Below are 19,359 nucleotides of genomic sequence, written 5' to 3' on the forward strand. Positions count from 1 at the left end.
CCCTCCAAATGACAGAGTCCTCAAGGGAATATCAGAAGGAGGGAGAAAAGAACTTTCTCATCTACAGGGACCTTATCCTAGAAAAGCTAAGTTCTCTGAGTGAGGGTTCACTGGTGCAAAAGCAGCAGACTAGAAGGCAACGTTATGAAACTGCTTGACATTCTAGTGAGTTGGCAACAACCCAAGATGTGTTGAGAAGCATGCGGTAAGGTATGCAGAGCATGATGTATGCAGAGTATGCTGTATGCAGAGCATGCTGTATGTAGAGCATGTTGTATGCAGAGCATGCTGAATGCAGAGCATGCTGTATGCAGAGCATGTTGTATGCAGAGCATGCTGAATGCAGAGCATGCTGTATGCTGAGCATGTAGTAAGCAGAGCCTGCTGTAAGCAGAGCCTGCTGTAAGGAAAGCAGAGCGTGTGCATGGCGTTTAACATTTCTCAGAAATTCCATGACCAGTGCTAGAGTGCTTTATGCATGCTTGCATGGGGTTTAAACCATGGTATGAAAATGGAGGTAAGGTATGCTGAACAGCAGAGTCAGAACGAGCTGGAACAACAATAGTTGTGGTTTCCTCTTCAAGACTCCGATGAGGGAACACCTGAGGCTCAGTCTGCAAAGGCTGAATAAAAGACAAGCAGAAGGAAGGCGCATGGGTGGAGGAGGCTGACTCCTAGCATGAGTGGTTGAACCCAAGGGTTGCGCTTGCTGAGCGGTTGGCGGAAGCGGAGTAGCAAGTTCCAGTTCCTGTGGTGTGAGCGGAGCGCGATGAGGAAGAGGCTGCGCAGAACAAGGTAAATGTCTCGCAAGCTGAGGCTCCTGAGGCGCAAGGCTAAGGTGTTGTGGTGCTTGCCTTGTGGAGGGTTGAGCTCGCTGCAGCGAGAGCTGAGGAGACTGACTCATGGACGGGAGAGGTTGTTGTACCTCAACCGAGTGTTGCATCACTGGTGGAGCAGCAAGTGGAGGCGGAGGAAGAGAGGTATAATCCTCCTGATCCCAATGTAAAGGTTGCCTTAAGGAAGGCGGAGGCTGAACACCACAGGGAACAGCAAACTCAGCACGTGGCTCAACATCGTACGCCTGGCAGGTGGAACTGCTGGCAGGTGGTACTGCGATCAGGCGGAGCGAGAGTAGGTGGAGGGAGTGTAGGCGGAGGCGGAGGAGCAACACTCTCAGCCCGACACTCACGCATCAAGTCCGAAAGTTGTGCTTGCATGGACTGTAGTAGAGTCCACAACATCGTACGCCTGGCAGATGGTACTGAGATCAGGCGGAGCGAGTGTAGGTGGAGGGAGTGTAGGCGGAGGCGGAGGAGCAACACTCTCAGCCCGACACTCACGCATCAAGTCCGAAAGCTGTGCTTGCATGGACTGTAGTAGAGTTCACAACATCGTACGCCTGGCAGGTGGTACTGTGATCAGGCGGAGCGATCATAGGCGGGGGGGAGTGTAGGCGGAGGCGGAGGCGCAACACTCTCAGCCCGACACTCACGCATCAAGACCGAAAGTTGTGACTGTATGGACTGCAGTAGAGTTAACTTGGGGTCGGCAGACACTAAGTTCTGCTGAGGTAAAGCCTTAACAGCAGAGATCTGTTGTGGCAGAACCTTACTCCTCTTAGGCGGAGTGTAATCAACTGATGACTGAGGAGAGTCAGAGCTAACCCAATGACTGCATTCGGGTTGTGAACTTTAACTTCGTACGTCTGGCATAGGTCTGGACTTAACGTTTAAGAGGTCTTGAGACCTGAGACCAGCGTTACTCTGCCTTTATTTCTCCCCTAATCTCTTCTGCAGACGAGCAAAATAAGGGCTCAATCGTCTGCGGGTGGGAGTGACGGTCTCGGTAAGACACGCCCACAACCACCGAGAATACTTCTGTGCGCCGATCAAGGCCTGCTGAACCCTTATGCCCTTCGACATTGCTTCTCCCCTGGGCTTGGGAGCTTGCAAGAGGTCCCGGACTGGGAGGACGACTGGCGCGCACAAAAGTACCCTCACGCACTAATCACTTTGATTTCTGTTTGCACTTATTTCACTGAACTCGAAACTTTAAGTGGTTTGTACCTGAAATACGCAATTCTATCCTTTCTCAAAGTTAGTAATTGCGAAAACAGAATTACAATGTAACAGAAAAATCTAATGAAAGATAATTCAGTGGTTGGAAAGAGACTAAACACTAGATCACTCTAGAAACGTTTAGTTTCTTCCCCTAAAGAGACTAGGGAGAAGAGTAAAAACGATAACGACGTTACTCGTACGCCTGGCAGGCTTGAATGAAACGTTTATCCTCTTTCTCCCTCCGTCTCTATCTCTCTCTCTCTCTCTCTTGACTTAGAACCTGAGAGAAGAGCCCAATCATATATATCGTTAAAACATATTATTGTTAAAGGAAAAAACTGAAAAGTTCCTTTATTAGGATCAAAACCATTAAGTTAAGAAAGAATGAACAAAACGCTAGACACGGTTACTCTTACTGCAACGTGAAACCGTGAACATTCTTTCTCTATCGTAACGATAGAGTGCAAGTTGAACGTTCTGAACGTCAACAACTGCAGAGACAAAACAAAACGTTAGTTCAACTTTGAAAACAGTACGAGACTGTCAAAGAAAATCTTTCAAACTCTGTGGCGGAAATAGCATAATATGTTAACAGGTAAAACCGAAATGACAGGCTCAAAGTTTATTAACTTCGGTAAAAGACCGCCTACTATTAGGAAGGTCGAATATAAACAAATATAAAAATTAATTTTAATGAGTTTATAATAAAAGGAAGTTAATCGAAGAGGCCTATAAGAGGCGGAGAGATATAAATAAATCTATAACTTTTGTTAAGCAAAATTAAGAAAGAGAGTCTATACTCTCTTAGACACCAACACTTCCGTCTAAGGGAAGGGTCGGCCATTGAAAGGTGAACGAGAGTTCATACTCTCTCGTCACCATAATTAATCAAATTAATTCCAAAAGCTAACTAAGCTAATATAGAAGTTTCCAGTAAAGCGACAGCCGAAATCAAAGAGAAATACTTCACCAAAGTCGTGAAAATACTCCAAGAACATAAGCGTATCCCAGAACATCTTGCCGGAAGCACGACAGAGGAATAATTGAGGAGGTGTCAACAAGAAGTACTTGAGTACCTGGCCACAGGTGGCGCTGGTAAATACACCCCCTTCTAGTATTGTGATAGCTGGCGTATCCCTCCATAGAATTCTGTCGGGCAACGGAGTTGACAGCTACATGATTATCGGGTAAGTTTAATATTGAAAACTATACTCTACAGAAACAGCCATCTGCTCTGTTGTAAATGATATGCTGGAAATGATGGATGAAAATAAATGTGGTATTTTAATATTACTTGATCTCATTGCGGGTTTTGATACAGTTGTGCATGAACTGCTACTAAATGATCTATGGTGCATCAGCATTGAAGATCAAGCTTTCGAATACCTAAGACTACCTGGTTGGTAGAAATTACTGAGAGCAAATTGGAAACTCTTATTCATCAAATGAACCTTTAAACAGAGGGGTACCCCAGGGGAGTGTACTTGGCCCAATCTTATTCTGCATCCATACGGTCCATCGAAAATACTACAAAGGCATGGTGTGAAGTTCAAACTATTTGCAGATGACACACAATTTTACTTTTCCATAAATGATATAGATGACACTACTGAAACTCTAAACTAGACATATTGATAGTGTTAGAGAATAGATGACAATTAAACAACTAAAATTAAATGAGAACAAAACTGAGTTCATGGTGGTGGGTAAGAGAAACAGCGTAAGAAGCTTGGGTGATATTCAAATGAACATAAATAATGGCTCAGTGCCGATATCTAGTAAAGTTTGTGATCTAGGTGTATTTCTTGACTGTAACTTGTCTCTCAATCCCCAAATAAATAATGAAGTAAAAACAGCTGGTTACCATCTAAGAAATACTGCTTTTATAAAAACAGTACCTGGATGAAAATTCTATAAAGAAACTTGTGTTAAACTGTGTTATTACCAGGATTGACTACTGCAACTCCATCTATTACAATTTACCAAAAGTACAACTTATGGCCCCTATGGCCGCGGGGGCATAAAAACAATTAGAATAGCGCCAACGTATCCCTGCGTGTCGTAAGAGGCGACTAAAAGGGACGGGACGAGGGGGCTGGGAACCCCCTCTCCTGTATTATAATCCTGTGAGACATCAAAGAGGTGGAGCTGGGCGGAGAGTGACTGCTCCCCGCACTCTAGTTTTGGGGTGTTTGAATGTGCGTGGATGCAGTACGATAGAGAAAAAAAGATGTGAGATTAGAAGTATGTTTAGGAATAGAAAGATGGATATCTTGGCTTTGTGTGAGACAAAGATAAAAGGGAAAGGTGAAGTGATGTTTGGTGAAATGTCTGGTAGTGTGTCTGGGATTGAAAGGTGAAGAGCAAGAGGTGTGGCTTTATTGCTGAGTGAATGGATGAAAGGTAAAGTAGTGGAATGGAAGTAGATATCATCTATGTTAATATGGGAAAGGGTTAGGTTGGGTAAGGAATGTTGGGCTTTTGTCAGTGCGTATGGGCCAGGTTGTGAGAAAAGTGAAGAAGAGCGGAATGAGTTCTGGAATGAATTAACTAGGTATGTAGAAGGAATTATGTAGTTGTCATGAGTGACAAATGCTGGAGTGGGTGCTGGAGAGGTAGAAGATGTCATTGGGAAGTATGGTGTATCAGGTGAAAATGAGTGGTGAGAGACTGGTAGAAGGTGTCATTGGAAAGTATGCTGTATCAGGTGAAAATGAGTGGTGAGAGACTGGTAGATGTGTGTGTTGAGCAAGAGATGGTGATAAGTTCTAGCATTTTCTAAAAGATAAAAACAAGTATACATTGGTAAGTAGCAAATAGAAGTGGTAGAAAGGGCGTTAATGGATTATGTGTTGATAACTAAAAGAATGTTTGGAAGATTGAAAGACATGCACGTATTTAGGGGTATGGCTAACGGTATGTCTGATAATTTTTTGGTGGAAGGAAAATTAGTTGTAGCAAAGGAGTGGGGGAATAGAGTAGGTAGATGTAAAAGGGAGCTAGTGAGGGTTGAAGAGCTAATAAAACCGGGGGTATAAAGTAAGTATCAATAAAGGTTGAAAATGGCATATGACGAAGTAAAAGTAAGAGAAACTGGTAATTTAGAGGAGGAGTGGAAGTTAGTAAAGGAAAATTTTGTTGGGATTGCAAGTGATGTGTGTGGCAAGAAGTTTGTTGGAGGCAGCATGAGGAAGGGCAGTGAATGGTGGAATGAAGGAGTGAAGGTAAAAGTGGAAGAGAAAAAGAAGGCTTTTGAAGAACGGTTGCAGAGTAATAGTGTAGAGAAGTACAGTTTAAAAGATCCAGAGAGAAAAATGTGGAAGTAAAGTGCAAGGTAAGTGAGGCAAAGAGGGCAGCTGACCTGAGGTGGGGTCAGGGATTGGGTCATTCATATGAAGAGAATAAGAAGAAGTTTTGGAAAGAAGTGAAGAGAGTAAGGAAGGCTGGTTCAAGAATTGAAGAGACAGTGAAAGATGGAAATGGAAGGTTGTTAAAAGGAGAGGAGGCAAGGAAAAGGTAGGCGGAATATTTTGAAAGTTTATTGAATGTTGAGGATAATAGGGAGGCAGATATAATTGCTGTTCCAGGTGTTGAGATGCCGGTGATGGGAGATGAGAATGAGAGAGAGATTAAAAGAGAGGAAGTGAGGAGAGCACTAGATGAAACGAGAGTGCGAAAAGCATCTGGTATGGATGGTGTGAGAGCTGAGATGTTGAAGGAAGGGGGTGTGACTGTACTTGAATGGTTGGTGAGATTGTTTAATGTGTGTTTTGTGTTGACAATGGTACCAGTAGATTGGGTTTGTGCGTTTATTGTACCACTATATAAGGGTAAGGGAGATGCGCATGAGTGTTGTAATTCAAGGGGTATTAGTTTATTGAGTGTAGTTGGAAAAGTGTATGGTAGAGTAATGATTAATAGGATTAAGGATATAACAGAGAATGAAATTTTAGAAGTACAGGGTGGTTTTAGAAGAGGTAAGGGTTGTATGAATCAGATCTTTACTGTTAGGCAGATATGAGAGAAATATCTAGCAAAAGGTAAGGAGGTGTATGTTGCGTTTATGGATCTGGAGAAAGAGTATAATAGAGTTGATAGGGAAGCAATGTGGAATGTGATGAGGTTATATGGAGTTGGTGGAAGGTTGTTGCGAGCAGTGAAAAGTTTCTACAAAGGTAGTAAAGCATGTGTTACGATAGGAAATGAAGCGAGTGATTGGTTTCCGGTGAGTGGGACTGAGACAGGGATGTGTGATGTCGCTGTGGCTGTTTAACTTGTATGTTGATGGAGTGGTGAGAGAGGTGAATGCTCGAGTTCTTGGACGAAGATTGAAACTGGTGGATGAGAATGACCAGGAATGGGAGGTAAATCAGTTGCTGTTTGTGGAAAATACTGTACTGGATGCAGACACAGAAGAGAAGCTTGGCCGATTAGTGAAAGAATTTGGAAGGGTGTGTGAAAGAAGGAAGTTGAGAGTTAATGTGTGTAAGAGTAAGGTTATGAGATGTACGTGAGGGGAAGGTGGTGCAAGGTTGAATGTCATGTTGAATGGAGAGTTACTTGAGGAGGTGGATCAGTTTAAGTACTTGGGGTCTGTCGTTGCAGCAAATGGTAGTGGAAGCAAATGCAAAGTGTTGGGGGCAGTTAAGGGACTAGTAAAAAATAGAGGGTTGGGCATGAATGTAAAGAGAGTTCTGTATGAGAAAGTGATTGTACCAACTGTGATGTATGGATCGGAGTTGTGGGGAATGAAAGTGACAGAGACAGAAATTGAATGTGTTTGACATGAAGTGTCTAAGGCGTATGGCTGGTGTATCTCGAGTAGATAGGGTTAGGAACGAAGTAGCGAGGGTAAGAAATGAGTTAGCAGCTAGAGTGGATATGAATGTGTTGAGGTGGTTTGGCCATGTTGAGAGTATGGAAAATGGCTGTCTCCTAAAGAAGGTGATGAATGCAAGAGTTGATGGGAGAAGTACAAGAGGAAGGCCAAGGTTTGGGTGGATGGATGGAGTGAAGGAAGCTCTGGGTGATAGGAGGATAAATGTGAGAGGCTAGAGAGCGTGCTAGAAATAGGAATGAATGGCGAGCGATTGTGACGCAGTTCCGGTAGGCCCTGCTGCTTCCTCTAGTGCCTTGGATGACCGCGGAGGTAGCAGCAGTAGGGGATTCAGCGTTATGGAGCTTCATCTGTGGTGGATAACGGGGGAGGGTGGGCTGTGGCACCCTAGCAGTACCAGCCGAACTCGGTTGAGTCCCTTGTCAGGCTGGGAGGAACGTAGAGAGGAGAGGTCCCCTTTTTTGTTTCATTTGTTTGATGTCGGCTACCCTTCCAAAGTTGGGGGAAGTGCCTTGGTATATGTATGTATGTACAACTTAAGAAATGACAAAACATAATAAACAGAGGAGCAAGACTGATAAAAGGTGTCCCACGTCGAGAAAGGATTCCCCCTATACTAATTGATTAACACTGGCCGCCGATTAAAGCAAGAATTGAATTTAAAATATATACAATAACCCACCAAGTTATCAGAACCGGTCGTCCAAAATACTGAAGAGAATGCTACATATTGCACAGCCAACAAATCGTGTCGACACGAGAATAGTTACAGATGGTTTCAAACTATTGGAACCTAGATATATGTCTACTGTAGGCTCCAGAGCATTTAAATATCTGGCCCCGAGACTATACAATAGGCTCCCAAGAGGAAACTGAAGACTTTCTTATTCCATGAGATGTAAGACAGTGACTATTCAACAGTGAGTGAGCAATACGCGATGTGAAATGTTGAATACTCTGGACGAACTAGATATTACGACATTGGAGGTCCTGTAGAAAGTGAGGTTCCCCTGCTGTATGGGAATAGAAATGCAGCCATCAAAGTTAGCAAGTAAGTTAGTAAAGAAAGATGCTGGTGAGTCTCCAGGTGTAAAGCCGCAGAGATGGAACCGTCCTGTGAAAGATGTTCGTATGTGGTCGAGTAGTTCGGGTCGTGGGGGGTAGCTCTCTCAGGAGATCTACTAGGAGATACAGAGGGTACAAGAACCACATTGCCTGATGCCAAAGCTGAGCTCTGAGGGTCTTCATTAGGTTGTTGGATGCTCCGATTCTGTTGAGCAATCTCCTCATCAGACAGAACAGGGGAAAGGCATATACATCGATGTTGTCCCACCATTGTTGGAATGCATCTTACCTTACAGCCTGACGGTCCAGGACTGGTGGCAGTAAAATTGGAGCCTTTAGTTCAGGGACGTTGCGAACAGGTCCACAGTCAGAAAACCCCACAAGTTAGGACTGTTGGCTATCAGAGGATTCAAAGACCATTCGGAGCCTAATATCCGAGTCACTCTGCTCAGGTTGTCCGCGAGCACATTCCTTTTGCCCTGAATGAAACAAGCCGATAGGGACACCGAATGATCTTCTGACCATCATAGAAACTTTACTGCAAGTTGGCATAAGGGCAGCCAAAAGATACCTCTGTTTATTTATGTAAGCCATTACTGTGGTGTTGTTGCTCATTAACACCAGAGAGACCTGCTAGCAACTGATGGAACTACTATAGAGCTAGAAAGGCTGCTCTCATCTCCAAGAGATTTATGTGCTGGTACCTTTTGGACTTGGACCATAGGCCGGAGTCGACTGTAGAAGCCTGGAGACCCGTCAAGGACCTCTTGGAGAGCGCCTTTCTGCCCTAAGGGCCAGCTCCTTTACGAACCCCTTCGTACAGGAACTTAACAGAATTGGATTCAGTCAGGGGAGGGAGAGAATGAGTGAACGGGACGCACTAACTTAAGCCGATCAAAGCAATGAGTCCTGTGATGCTGCAGGCATTCTCCCACTGATGGTCGGTTGGGGGATTGCCCTCCCTAGCAGAAGAGGTTGCTGTGGCCACTACCTCTACCTGATTTCTTCCATCTGAAGAATTTGAACCCTTTCTGATCTTTGGCTTTAAAGGGATGTTTAGACACAATAAGAGATACTAAGGACCTATAAGTCGATTGGTTAAGAGGGGTTTTGCCAATTCCTAGTAGATTCAGGAGCCCTACCGTAGGTCCGGGATGTCATGGCCCTGTGAAGGAGAAAATCATTGGAAGATTTCCTCCACTTATCAGCTGCCCTCTCTACCTCCTCAGGAACAAAGAGAGGAACCTTTGAGCATTTCAGCACCTGCACAGAACCGACCTATTACGGTACCTCAACGTTTGAGAATGGCATTCACCTACACGTTAACTGCGTGGTGCAACAGGAACTCCAATGTACAGGTACCTGATAGCAGGAATTATTCCAAGGACTTTCTCGTGGACTCCTTAGATAGATCATAGGAGCACACGATCCAGACTAATGCCCCAAACCATAGGTCGAGCCAAGAAGCGGCCTGAGTGGCATACTTCGCACCTCTATGTTCAGGAGCTCAGATGCCGAGAGAGAAGCTCTCAATGAAGAGCGAGTTGGAATACCCATAGTCAGCTGTTTGACTGAGGGGTCGAGAATCAAGGTTGAGTAAGGCTCGTTCTCGATCTCAGAATACTTTCTTTGGAGTATAAAAGGAAGTGGAAGAGACCAAGAGGAGGAGCCTGCTCTCAGAGAACAAGAAGTTCCTGCTATTTGAGATAGAGCCTTTCCTTTAGCAGCTGTCAGGCCCTTCGACCAAGGGAACACCACTAGTCATATGGAGCCTCTGAGTTCCAAAGATCTGGTCTAGGACCATTTTTTTGCCCTCTTGGAAGGCAATACCACGATCCCACAGCTTGTTGAAGGATCTTATACAAGCAAGGTCCTACCAAAAAGCATGTTCAGTCTCTTCACTCCTCTTCTGAACAGAAGCTGGGACTCATTGTCCTTGGAAGGAATTCCTCGTCCGTGTTCACATCATCTACCTACAAGCATTCTTCCATAGTAGCCTGGGGTAGGTCAAAGTCATCAACAGAATTGCAAGAAGGACCCACCTCAGGGGATCCCTTATCCAACTCCTGTCTGTGTGATTCCCTCATCTTAGCATTTTTGGGAATTATTTTCGAGTCCTTGACTCTTTCCGAGGAGGAAAATGCTTATCCAAGATTGAAGTCTTCCGAATAGCTTGCGGTTCTTCAAGAGCAAATGATTTAATAGGAATCTCCCTGGGCAACGCAAGACCTCTGCTTGAGCAGGGTTGAACGAGATCCACATCAGGAGTATAAACTGCTCTCCTCCTTTTCTGTTAAGAAGTTAGCCTGTGGACCTCCTTAACCGGAGTTAGAGGAAGTCGTTGCAGACTTGGGTCTAAAACAGGGGGCATCCCTTCCTTAGCACTGGGTTCGGATGTAAAGGATAAAAACCAATGAAGTATACTGTTGCAAGAAATGAATTACAAATTTGGGGCAAGTGACCCAGTTCTTGTGTTGGGTCGACTATTCAACAAAAAAGGCCACAGCAGAAAATGACATCCGTTTAGCAAATAAGACTCTTGAAAAACCTCGTATCTTTTTCAACCTTGCCTCTCTCCACTAATTTCCTGTTCTCTTCAGTATGTGTTATCAATTAAACCCAGCGCTTAGAAATGGCTTAGGAATGTGATCTCGGACAGTACTGTGCCTGGGTGAACTAAATAAACTTTGTGTTTTCTTAGATGCTGGCCAAAAATACATTTATAAAATAACATGATATTGAGTTATAAGAATGTGGACTTAATTAGAACTGCAATAAATCACAAAACAATGTAACTTGGTCTTTGCTTAGAACTCATGTTTCAGAGCCATCTAATCAAGTGCAAAATGAAACAACTATTCTAGAATAAAATTTATTGACAAAAAGCTTCTTATATACAACATATAATAGACCTATAAAAATATAAATCTGAATTGATGGCTAAATTATAAGTGTTGCCTTTTTAAAAACCATATGTAGTAAATTATGCAAAATCTTTATAAAAAATCTATTGAACTAAAAATAAAAAAAGGATAAAAAAAAAAACTTGATGTCTAAATCCTGTTAATTATGAATGGAATAAATCTTGGTACTGGAAGTAATACACTACACACTAAATGTAATAAAAGCCTCCTGCACTAAAAACAAATTTCCTATATTAAAAAAACTATTATACAGCTGTGCATCATCATCATGCATTCCTGTTGTTAACCAAAAAAGCAATATATTTTCCTTTATATCATCAAACAGTACTTATGGCAATGGTAGCAGATTAGAATTAATGGATTTGTTCATCAAAACAGAGGCATTAAAAAATAACATGCATCATCACAGATATACAGTAAAACATAAAAAGGCTCCAAAAATAATCTTGGTTTAAGTTAAAGGCTAGTACAGCCTGATTCAATAACAAGAAAATAATTCAAGCACTCCTCAGGGAAATAAAAACAACTTTTAATATTCCTTAAAAAAAAAAAGCCTGAATCCTCTTTAGGGGAACAATTAAAATTCTTTAATGCATTCCTATAATTCACCGGCGATACACTAAAAAGTCTCTTTTGCCAGTAAATTTTTCTGCAAACTTTGTTCCACTTTCTGTTGGGTCAGAAAATGCAATTTCATCTCTATTAAGAATGTGATGAGAGAACATATTGCAAAGCATAGCTTCACACAGTTTACCTCCAATGCCTTTTCCTCTGTGACCATCAAGTACCCAGAGGCGACTAACACCTGCCCATACAGTATATTGCTTTTGAGAACAACACAAAAGACGATTGGTAGACACTGGTGTTACCTTGGATGGAATCACACGATTTGCCTTCTCTATTCTTTCTCCTACAAGGAACCCAACAACTTTTCGATCCAAAATATACATGAACACTCGAGAACTTTCCCTGACGATGTTAGTTCCCTCAATAAAGCCCAATTCAGTGTCCACAACAGTTAAAACTTCTTCCACTTTTTTCCAAAAGTGAGGGGGATCCTTTGATGTAACCATCACAACTCTTCCACCTAATTCGTCAAGCTCTCGCACCAAATTTTCATTCTTCCAGCCCTGCAAGAAAAGTCAAATGAAGAAAAAAATTAATCTAAATTAAGTACTTTAATGATGTAGATACAGTAATCAAAACAAAATTAACGCCCATAAAAATTTCCTCTTGGCTTTTACTTACACTATAGAACCTAACTACAAATTTTAGCCTAAAATACAACATGTACATATAAAAAAGGATATTATGTTTGATTTGAAAAGGTTGTCTTTTCTTGAAAATATTATGTGCAGGCAATTTCTCTTCATAAAGGACTTAACATAGTTTTGTGTAGACAAATATTTTGGCTGGAAGGCAATTCTAGTAGCTAATGTAATGACATTATTACACTGTACTGTGTATATATATAATGGTACAGTCCTGCCCATAAAATTGACTAATTATGGATAAGAATGTCCATTTTAGTCAATAACATGAGTGCTGGTTTCATGAGTCATAGCACAGGGTGCTTGAGGACATTCAGCATGCATGGCTATTAGGGGAAAAGCCTCCTGTTGCTGTAGGAGTGCTTTCAGTATCCAACATATAGGAGTTTATGACAAAGAGACTAGCTTAGGACCATATCAAAATGCCTACACAGGCAAAGTGTACTCGCTCGCAAAACATGAGCTCTAACGTGAAATTTCCATCATGCAAGGTAAAGCTTAGAATCCTGAAATGTTTTCAGAGTACTGTGCAATTGATCCAGTACTTGTTATATCTCATTGCTGTTCCTACCAATTACTACTTTCAAATTACAGGTTTCAGTTCCAGTGTGCTAGATAAGTAAGGGGGGGGGGACTCAGCTGCAGTTATGCTATGAAGTAAAAGTAAAAATAGGTTGACATTCTCATTGCTACAGAAACTCTTCCTGAGCACCCTTTGTGTCTAGGATATGTGTTTAACACGTTGAGGTCTGCTTAATCTTAATGTAAATCTAAAGAAGTCTTATTTTTGTACTGAAGAAATTGACTTTTTGGGTCAAACCCTGAGTGAAAACTAAATTTCTCCCCAGTCTGAGAAAATTCAAGCCATACCAGATTTTCCTTTACCCAAGTAAAAGAAGACTTCAATCTTTCCTTGGTTTATGTAATGATTATAGAAACTATTTGTGCAATTTTGTTGATATAACCTGTCAAGAATAATTCTCCTAATAAATAAGTTCGAAACTAGTATTTAATGAATTGCTTTGATGACCTGAAATTAGCCTTTAAGTCGCGATATAAAATTGTATCACCTTAACCCATCGTTGCCATACATTGTTCAAACTGATGCATCTTCGTATGTGATAGGAGCCATATTAGGTAAAACACTCGACCCTGATGGCCCTGTTCTACCTATTCAGTGTATTTCAAAGAAATTGAATGATACTCAGATGAGATATAGCACCCTGGAAAAAGAAGCATTTTGTTTCATTTGGGCCAATTGAAAAATTCAGTTTTTATTTGTTAGGTCAACATTTTCCATTAGAAATTGACCCCAACCCCTCTCTTATATCAATAAACATTCCAATTGGAAAGATAAATTGAGAAGGTGGGATCTCATATTGAATAATTATGATTATCAAATAAATTAAATTTCAGGAAAGAAAAACAATGTCTGATTGTTTATCGAGATTCATTTAATGCTCAATTTTTGTTGTGTAGACATTGAATATTACCATTTATTTACTGTTAGCTTCCTGAATGTCATTGAAAATTTCTTTATTTATTGAAATTTGTATAATGCTCAATTTTATGCACACATTGAATGTTATCATCTATTTCCTGTCAGCTTTCCCAAATATTGTAAATTTGTATAAGTTGGTGGGGGCATGTAGAGAATTCACAGTTTCAGTTAAAATTACAAATAAAATTATGAAAATGTTAAGGGGACCGTCCGCCATGGGGTATTGACATAACAATTTTCAGATATCAAAAATCGTTTTATTGCTTCTATGTATGCGTAAACATGTCGTACATGCTCCCCAGAAGTTTCAGACAATTATTTTTACAAATAACGAAGATATAGCGGTTTTTAAATGATGACGTCATCCTTACTGTGTCGTCTGCATGACTGAGCTTGACAAAATCGTCTGTGTGTGTTAATTTTGCATATCTATAGCAATTTTTCACTTATGTTTCAAGCTATCGTACGTCTGGCAGAAATGGAAGGCATTGGTAGAGTGTAGTTGAACGAAACTTACTCCTACAATAACAGAAGCCAAAGTATCCAAAGATGTATAGATGTTATAATGCATGCGTTTGTTTACTTGAAGTTCTTATGTACATTGTGTTTCCACAACGTCCTCAGGAACTTTGTAGCAAGGCCAATGTTACCTATGGTTACTGTATAGAAAGAACAAATAGTCAATCATTTTTCCAAACAATGAAGATATAGCGATCTTTAAATGATGACGTCATCCTTATGGCGTCGTCCGTATGACTGTGTTTGACAGATGCGTAGTTCTCTCTCTCTCTCTCTCACGAATTATTTACCACTGCCATTTATACAAACACTATAATTCTCTCTCTCTCTCTCTATCGAATTATTTAAAACTGACATTTATACAAATACTATAATAACAATGTTCAACACTCTCTCTCTCTCTCTCTCTCTCTCTCTTAATTTGAACTGCCATCTATATCAGCCAAATGCTCGCTCTCTCTCTCTCTCCCTCTCTCATGTTTCGAAATCTCGTACTTCTGGCAGAAATGAAAGGCATTGGTAGAGGGTAGGTGAATGAAAACTACCAGCTACGAGAACATCAGCAAAGTTTCCAAAGACATATAGAAATTATAATGCATGTGTTTATTTACTTGACGTTCGTATGTTGATTGTGCTTTCACAACGTCCTCTGGAACTTTATAGCAATGCCAATGTTACATAAGGTGATAGAAAGAACAAAAAGTAAGTGGAGAACAAGAAAAAAGAACCAAGAAAGAGGGAAGCATGAATGAGAGTACAAAGCTGAAAGCTGCTAACTAAAACACTGGCAACAATTAGAGATCGCTGGCAACTCATAACATAGGAATAGTAAACTGAGGGTTCAAATACCTCGTTTAGGGTGCATTTATGTAGGAATAAACAATAAGTTATTATATTAATATTATCTTGATTTCTCTTAGAAAAGAAGCGAAAGTTTGCTGCAAATCTTTGGGATCTCATAACTCAAAAACATACTTATTCCCACTTAAGTACATTTTTCTCACTTATTTGTTGTTCGATATCAAAGAAAAAGATATCATTGGGATCTCATAACTCAAAAACATACTTATTCACACTTAGGTACATTTTTCTCACTTATTTGTTGTTCGATATTAGAGAGAAAGATATTGAAAAGAAGAATAAAAATCCCAAAATTCTGTCAGACAAAATTTTGATTTTCTTTTTACATTTTTTTTCACGATTATTTTCCGTCCAGACGAGGAAAAAAAAATAAAAATTCATTAAAAAAAAACAAAGGAAATTCAAAATTCTGTCTGACAGAATTGTTCGGTTGAAAAAGTAGTTTTTATGGTATAAGTTTCAATACAATTGGTATTATAGTAGTCGGGAAAAATGTACCTAAATTTTTGCTTTAAATCATGATTTTTGCTAATAAATACAAAAGTTTTTGATCAAATGACTTAAAATTTTTATATGATGAAGGTATTATATGTCTAAAACATATATAGAAATTGTGTAATTTGGATCATTAGAAAAAAAAATGGCGGACATGGCGGACGGTCCCCTTAAGAGGAAAAGAAATTTATTTTGTAATTGTTTCTTTTTTTCAATTTAATCTCATAGAAGTGATTCTGAATGTGTGCTTTTTTAAATTAACCACTTGTAAAACTTAAACAAAAATACAATAGAAGTTCGAGCCACAAGTTAGGATGTCAGTTGGCGTTACGAGCTCACGGAAGTAACTCCAAGAGTATCTCTTTTATAAATTGTTCAACCTTATTTGCAGTGGTCGACTGTTTCAACTAATTATAGTGTATTTTCAACATGCTACTGTTCCCATCAGTATTTGTTAAGTGCCCTGTACTTGTATGAATAAAGTAGATTTATGTTCAGCATCTTTATCTCCATTGGAAACCCAAATGGACTAGCGTGGGTAAGTGCTTGAACACCATAACTGTTGTTCCAGTACAATATCCGGATAATTGTTAGCCTACCTACTAACTTGGAACCTGCAACTATGGGGAATTGAAAACTACACAGCGATTCTGTCATAAAAATAAATAATATTCACTCGTGATTTACAAGAATTCATTACAGTGCATGTGTCATAACCCACTGACCAAAGAATGTAAGTACAAAAATTTTCAACTCATCCAGGTTTATCCTGTTTGTAATACAGTATAGTAATAAATTCTAAAAAAGGAAATGGGAACAAAGTGGCTGAAAAGTGTTTACATTGTGATCATAGCCCTTTAATAACAGATTCCAAATATTATACTAGAATAATTTTCTTTTAAATATAAAGTGGTTAAGAAAAATTCAATTACGATTTTTACACACAGAAAATATTTTCTATTAAAAGAAAAACTAATTTTCTTAACTAAAAATAAAACAAACGAAACAAATTAATATTTGCGACTTTTTATTCACGATTTACACGTCGAAACGAGGCCCTATGGCCATGTTTATTTAGCCAAAACACCCAGTTGCAGAATGCATTTTAAATCATATGGCAAAGATGTATATGACACCGAAGTATTATCGACAAAAAGAATTTCCACTTGGTTCAATCGGACATAAGATTCAACATACTTTGAATTGGGTATTGTAGCCACGAATAGTGAAAAGCCAGTAGGTTATTTGTAGAGAATCAAGCCATCAAATCCCAAGATATTTCAATAGAAAACATAAAGAAATACATTCAAAGCCCAGAGTTCTTTGACAGAAAACGTGGATTTAAAAGGCCACCATAAAACGGATTTTGAGGTAAGTGAAAAATCTATTTTTGGGCTGTCGTCCTGATGGAAGGTTCCTTTAGTAGCTTCCTTAGGGTATATATGACTACAGTGGATATTCCCAGAGAATTAAAATAAAAGTTTCCAGAATTCTAACTTCTGGCGCGAGTACCCTTAAGGTTTCCCTTTAGGATATCGTATAATATCAGGGGGCGTATTCTTGACACGCCACATAGCTATCTGCACCCAACATAGCGTTTACGCTTCGAGGGGGAAGTTGGTGGCAAGATATGGGAGAAGCCGTTACAAAGTTCTCCTCCTCCGTTACTGTTATTGGTACTCGGATGAGGCATAAGCGACGCCATCTTGGCTGACGTCATCACCACCCGCGAACTTCATTCCTTTTAGCGTCAAGGCCAGCCCCCATGATACAGTAAGATTGGGAGGGACCCTGCAAAGGCCTAATAGAGAATAAGGGCGGGTCCATCAGGACGACATGGCTATCTCACCCAAATTAGATTTTTCGCTTCGCTCAAAATCCATTTTTTGGGCTCAGGCCATGTCATCCTGATGGAAGTGTACCAGAGAATTAATGTATCATGGATTTTTCCCTTCAGTAGTGCCTTCGACTTCTAGACAATATTCCTTTGGTCTAATGACCCAAGAGACCTGTGTCATTACCGGTATATGTCACTTCAGTGAAGGGAAGAAACTCGATTTTTGGGTCAAGATCACGAATTTTAGTTTTACCACTCTCCTTTAGCCTCGAGGTGTGTACTGTTGCCAGACGAAAGATGAAAGAAATCTAGAGTATTTTAGCAGGTAAAAATTGCAGTTTTGTGCATGCATATGCTAACCCGAGAATCTACCTGACAGCCCTATCATCCAGTGACCTAGTTATTTTGCCAGTGTTTTGAGAGAGTTGCAACGAATGATATCTTGAGCAGATGCAGGAAGGGCCGTACTCAAAATATGAACAAGGCTTTCAACAGTAAAGTATGGGCCAAGTGCCCAAAAAGTAAGATATCATGGAAAAGATACTGCCACTTTTGCTTACCATATTGCAGCAATTGAGCACAATGTAAGATACATTGCTGGCTCATTAATCTCAGTAACGAAAGATGCAACAAAGCAATGTCTAAAAACTCTCACACTAAAAGAAAAAAGAAGAAAGAGCATATCTATTGCTCCACCGAAAAAGAAAACGAAAGTATATGCAAGCAGAGGAGATGCATATCAGCCAAGAGCCAGTTAGGGTACTAAACCTGGCAACGAGTAGACTGGCATACTATGAACAACAATAGAAAAATAACCATGTCTAAAAGAGGGGATATCTTTTTATAAAAGAGGGGATTATATATATGGACCAATTTTTTAAATTAAAAAAGTATTATAATTCTGGATAATTATAGAAATAGAAAATATGACAAGATTTTTCCTATCCCCCCCCCAACAAAAATTAATTGGAAAACAAATTGAATTTTTTTTTTACTTATTTTTACGAGATGGAACAAAAAAATAAAAGAAAATTTGAAAATATGCACATTTTTTTGCACTGTATATACTATAAGCACTACGTTGGTTTTTAAATTTCTAAAATGGGTTCATAAGGGAAGAGATAGATTTTGAAAATAAGAGAAATAGTCCACAAAAAAACAAGAAAAAAACAAAAATAAAAAACTATTCAACTTAGGGAGACTAAATTTGGCTGAAGTATTGTGTACATTAGATGCATATTCTGTGCAAATTTCAATGTCATAGTGCAAAAATTACTCCCCCCTCGAGTTTCTTCCCTTAAGCATGTACTATATGTTACTGCTTCCTGCCCCCCAGCAGGGATGAGTCCTATTGGACTTATAGAAAGTCTCGAAGTTGCATGATAAATGAAACTCACCCAGCATCAAGAAGTACCTGCCGGTCCCAGAGCAAGGTAATAGGTAAGGTAAGTATAACGTGTTGGAACAAATTACCTCAGTCTAGATGAGTTTGTTGAGGTGGTGGAATAATAGAATTTCATTGTTCAGTTATTTTATATAGAATAGAGGGATATTAACACTCTCAAACAGTATTTTATTACAATGTTAGGGCGAAATAAGACGCACGAAAACAGAAAATTCGTTTATTTGGGCATAAATAAGAATTAGCATACATAAAAGTAATAAATGTAAATTGTAATGGAATGTAAATCAGTTACATAGACTTGGGACATTAATAGAAATAGCTGTGGTATCTGAAAAGGAAAACTTGCCATCACACATGTTAATTCCATAGGAATTATAATGTCTTTCTAGAATGTCTTGTATACACTTCATGTTTGAAACACGTGGCACAAGTGTTTAGTCTATGTGACTTCACCTTAGTATATTTAGAACAGTCCGTAGTGTCACTCGGTGACACTATTTTCACTATGTTGCGCACTAGGGTCAACACAAACACCCTTAGAGTTAGAGTTCCATATAACTCACTGTTCATCGCAGCACTAAGCA

At 39.8% G+C, this 19,359-nt stretch overlaps 1 protein-coding gene across 3 annotated transcripts in view; it reads right to left on the minus strand.

Annotated features, from left to right (window-relative positions):
• Positions 1-10,820: 10,820 nt before the first annotated feature.
• The window catches only part of eco (Establishment of cohesion), a 183,960-nt gene continuing 175,421 nt past the window's right edge, over positions 10,821-19,359 (minus strand). For all 3 annotated transcript variants that reach the window (XM_068389803.1, XM_068389805.1, XM_068389804.1), the window contains exon 11: positions 10,821-12,016. In XM_068389803.1, coding sequence (XP_068245904.1) covers positions 11,492-12,016 — 525 coding nt within the window. In that variant the 3' untranslated portion in view covers positions 10,821-11,491. The remainder of the gene's footprint in view (positions 12,017-19,359) is intronic.

Source organism: Palaemon carinicauda, chromosome 16 (assembly GCF_036898095.1).
Source record: "Palaemon carinicauda isolate YSFRI2023 chromosome 16, ASM3689809v2, whole genome shotgun sequence".
In the NCBI taxonomy this organism is placed as follows: Eukaryota; Metazoa; Arthropoda; class Malacostraca; order Decapoda; family Palaemonidae; genus Palaemon; species Palaemon carinicauda.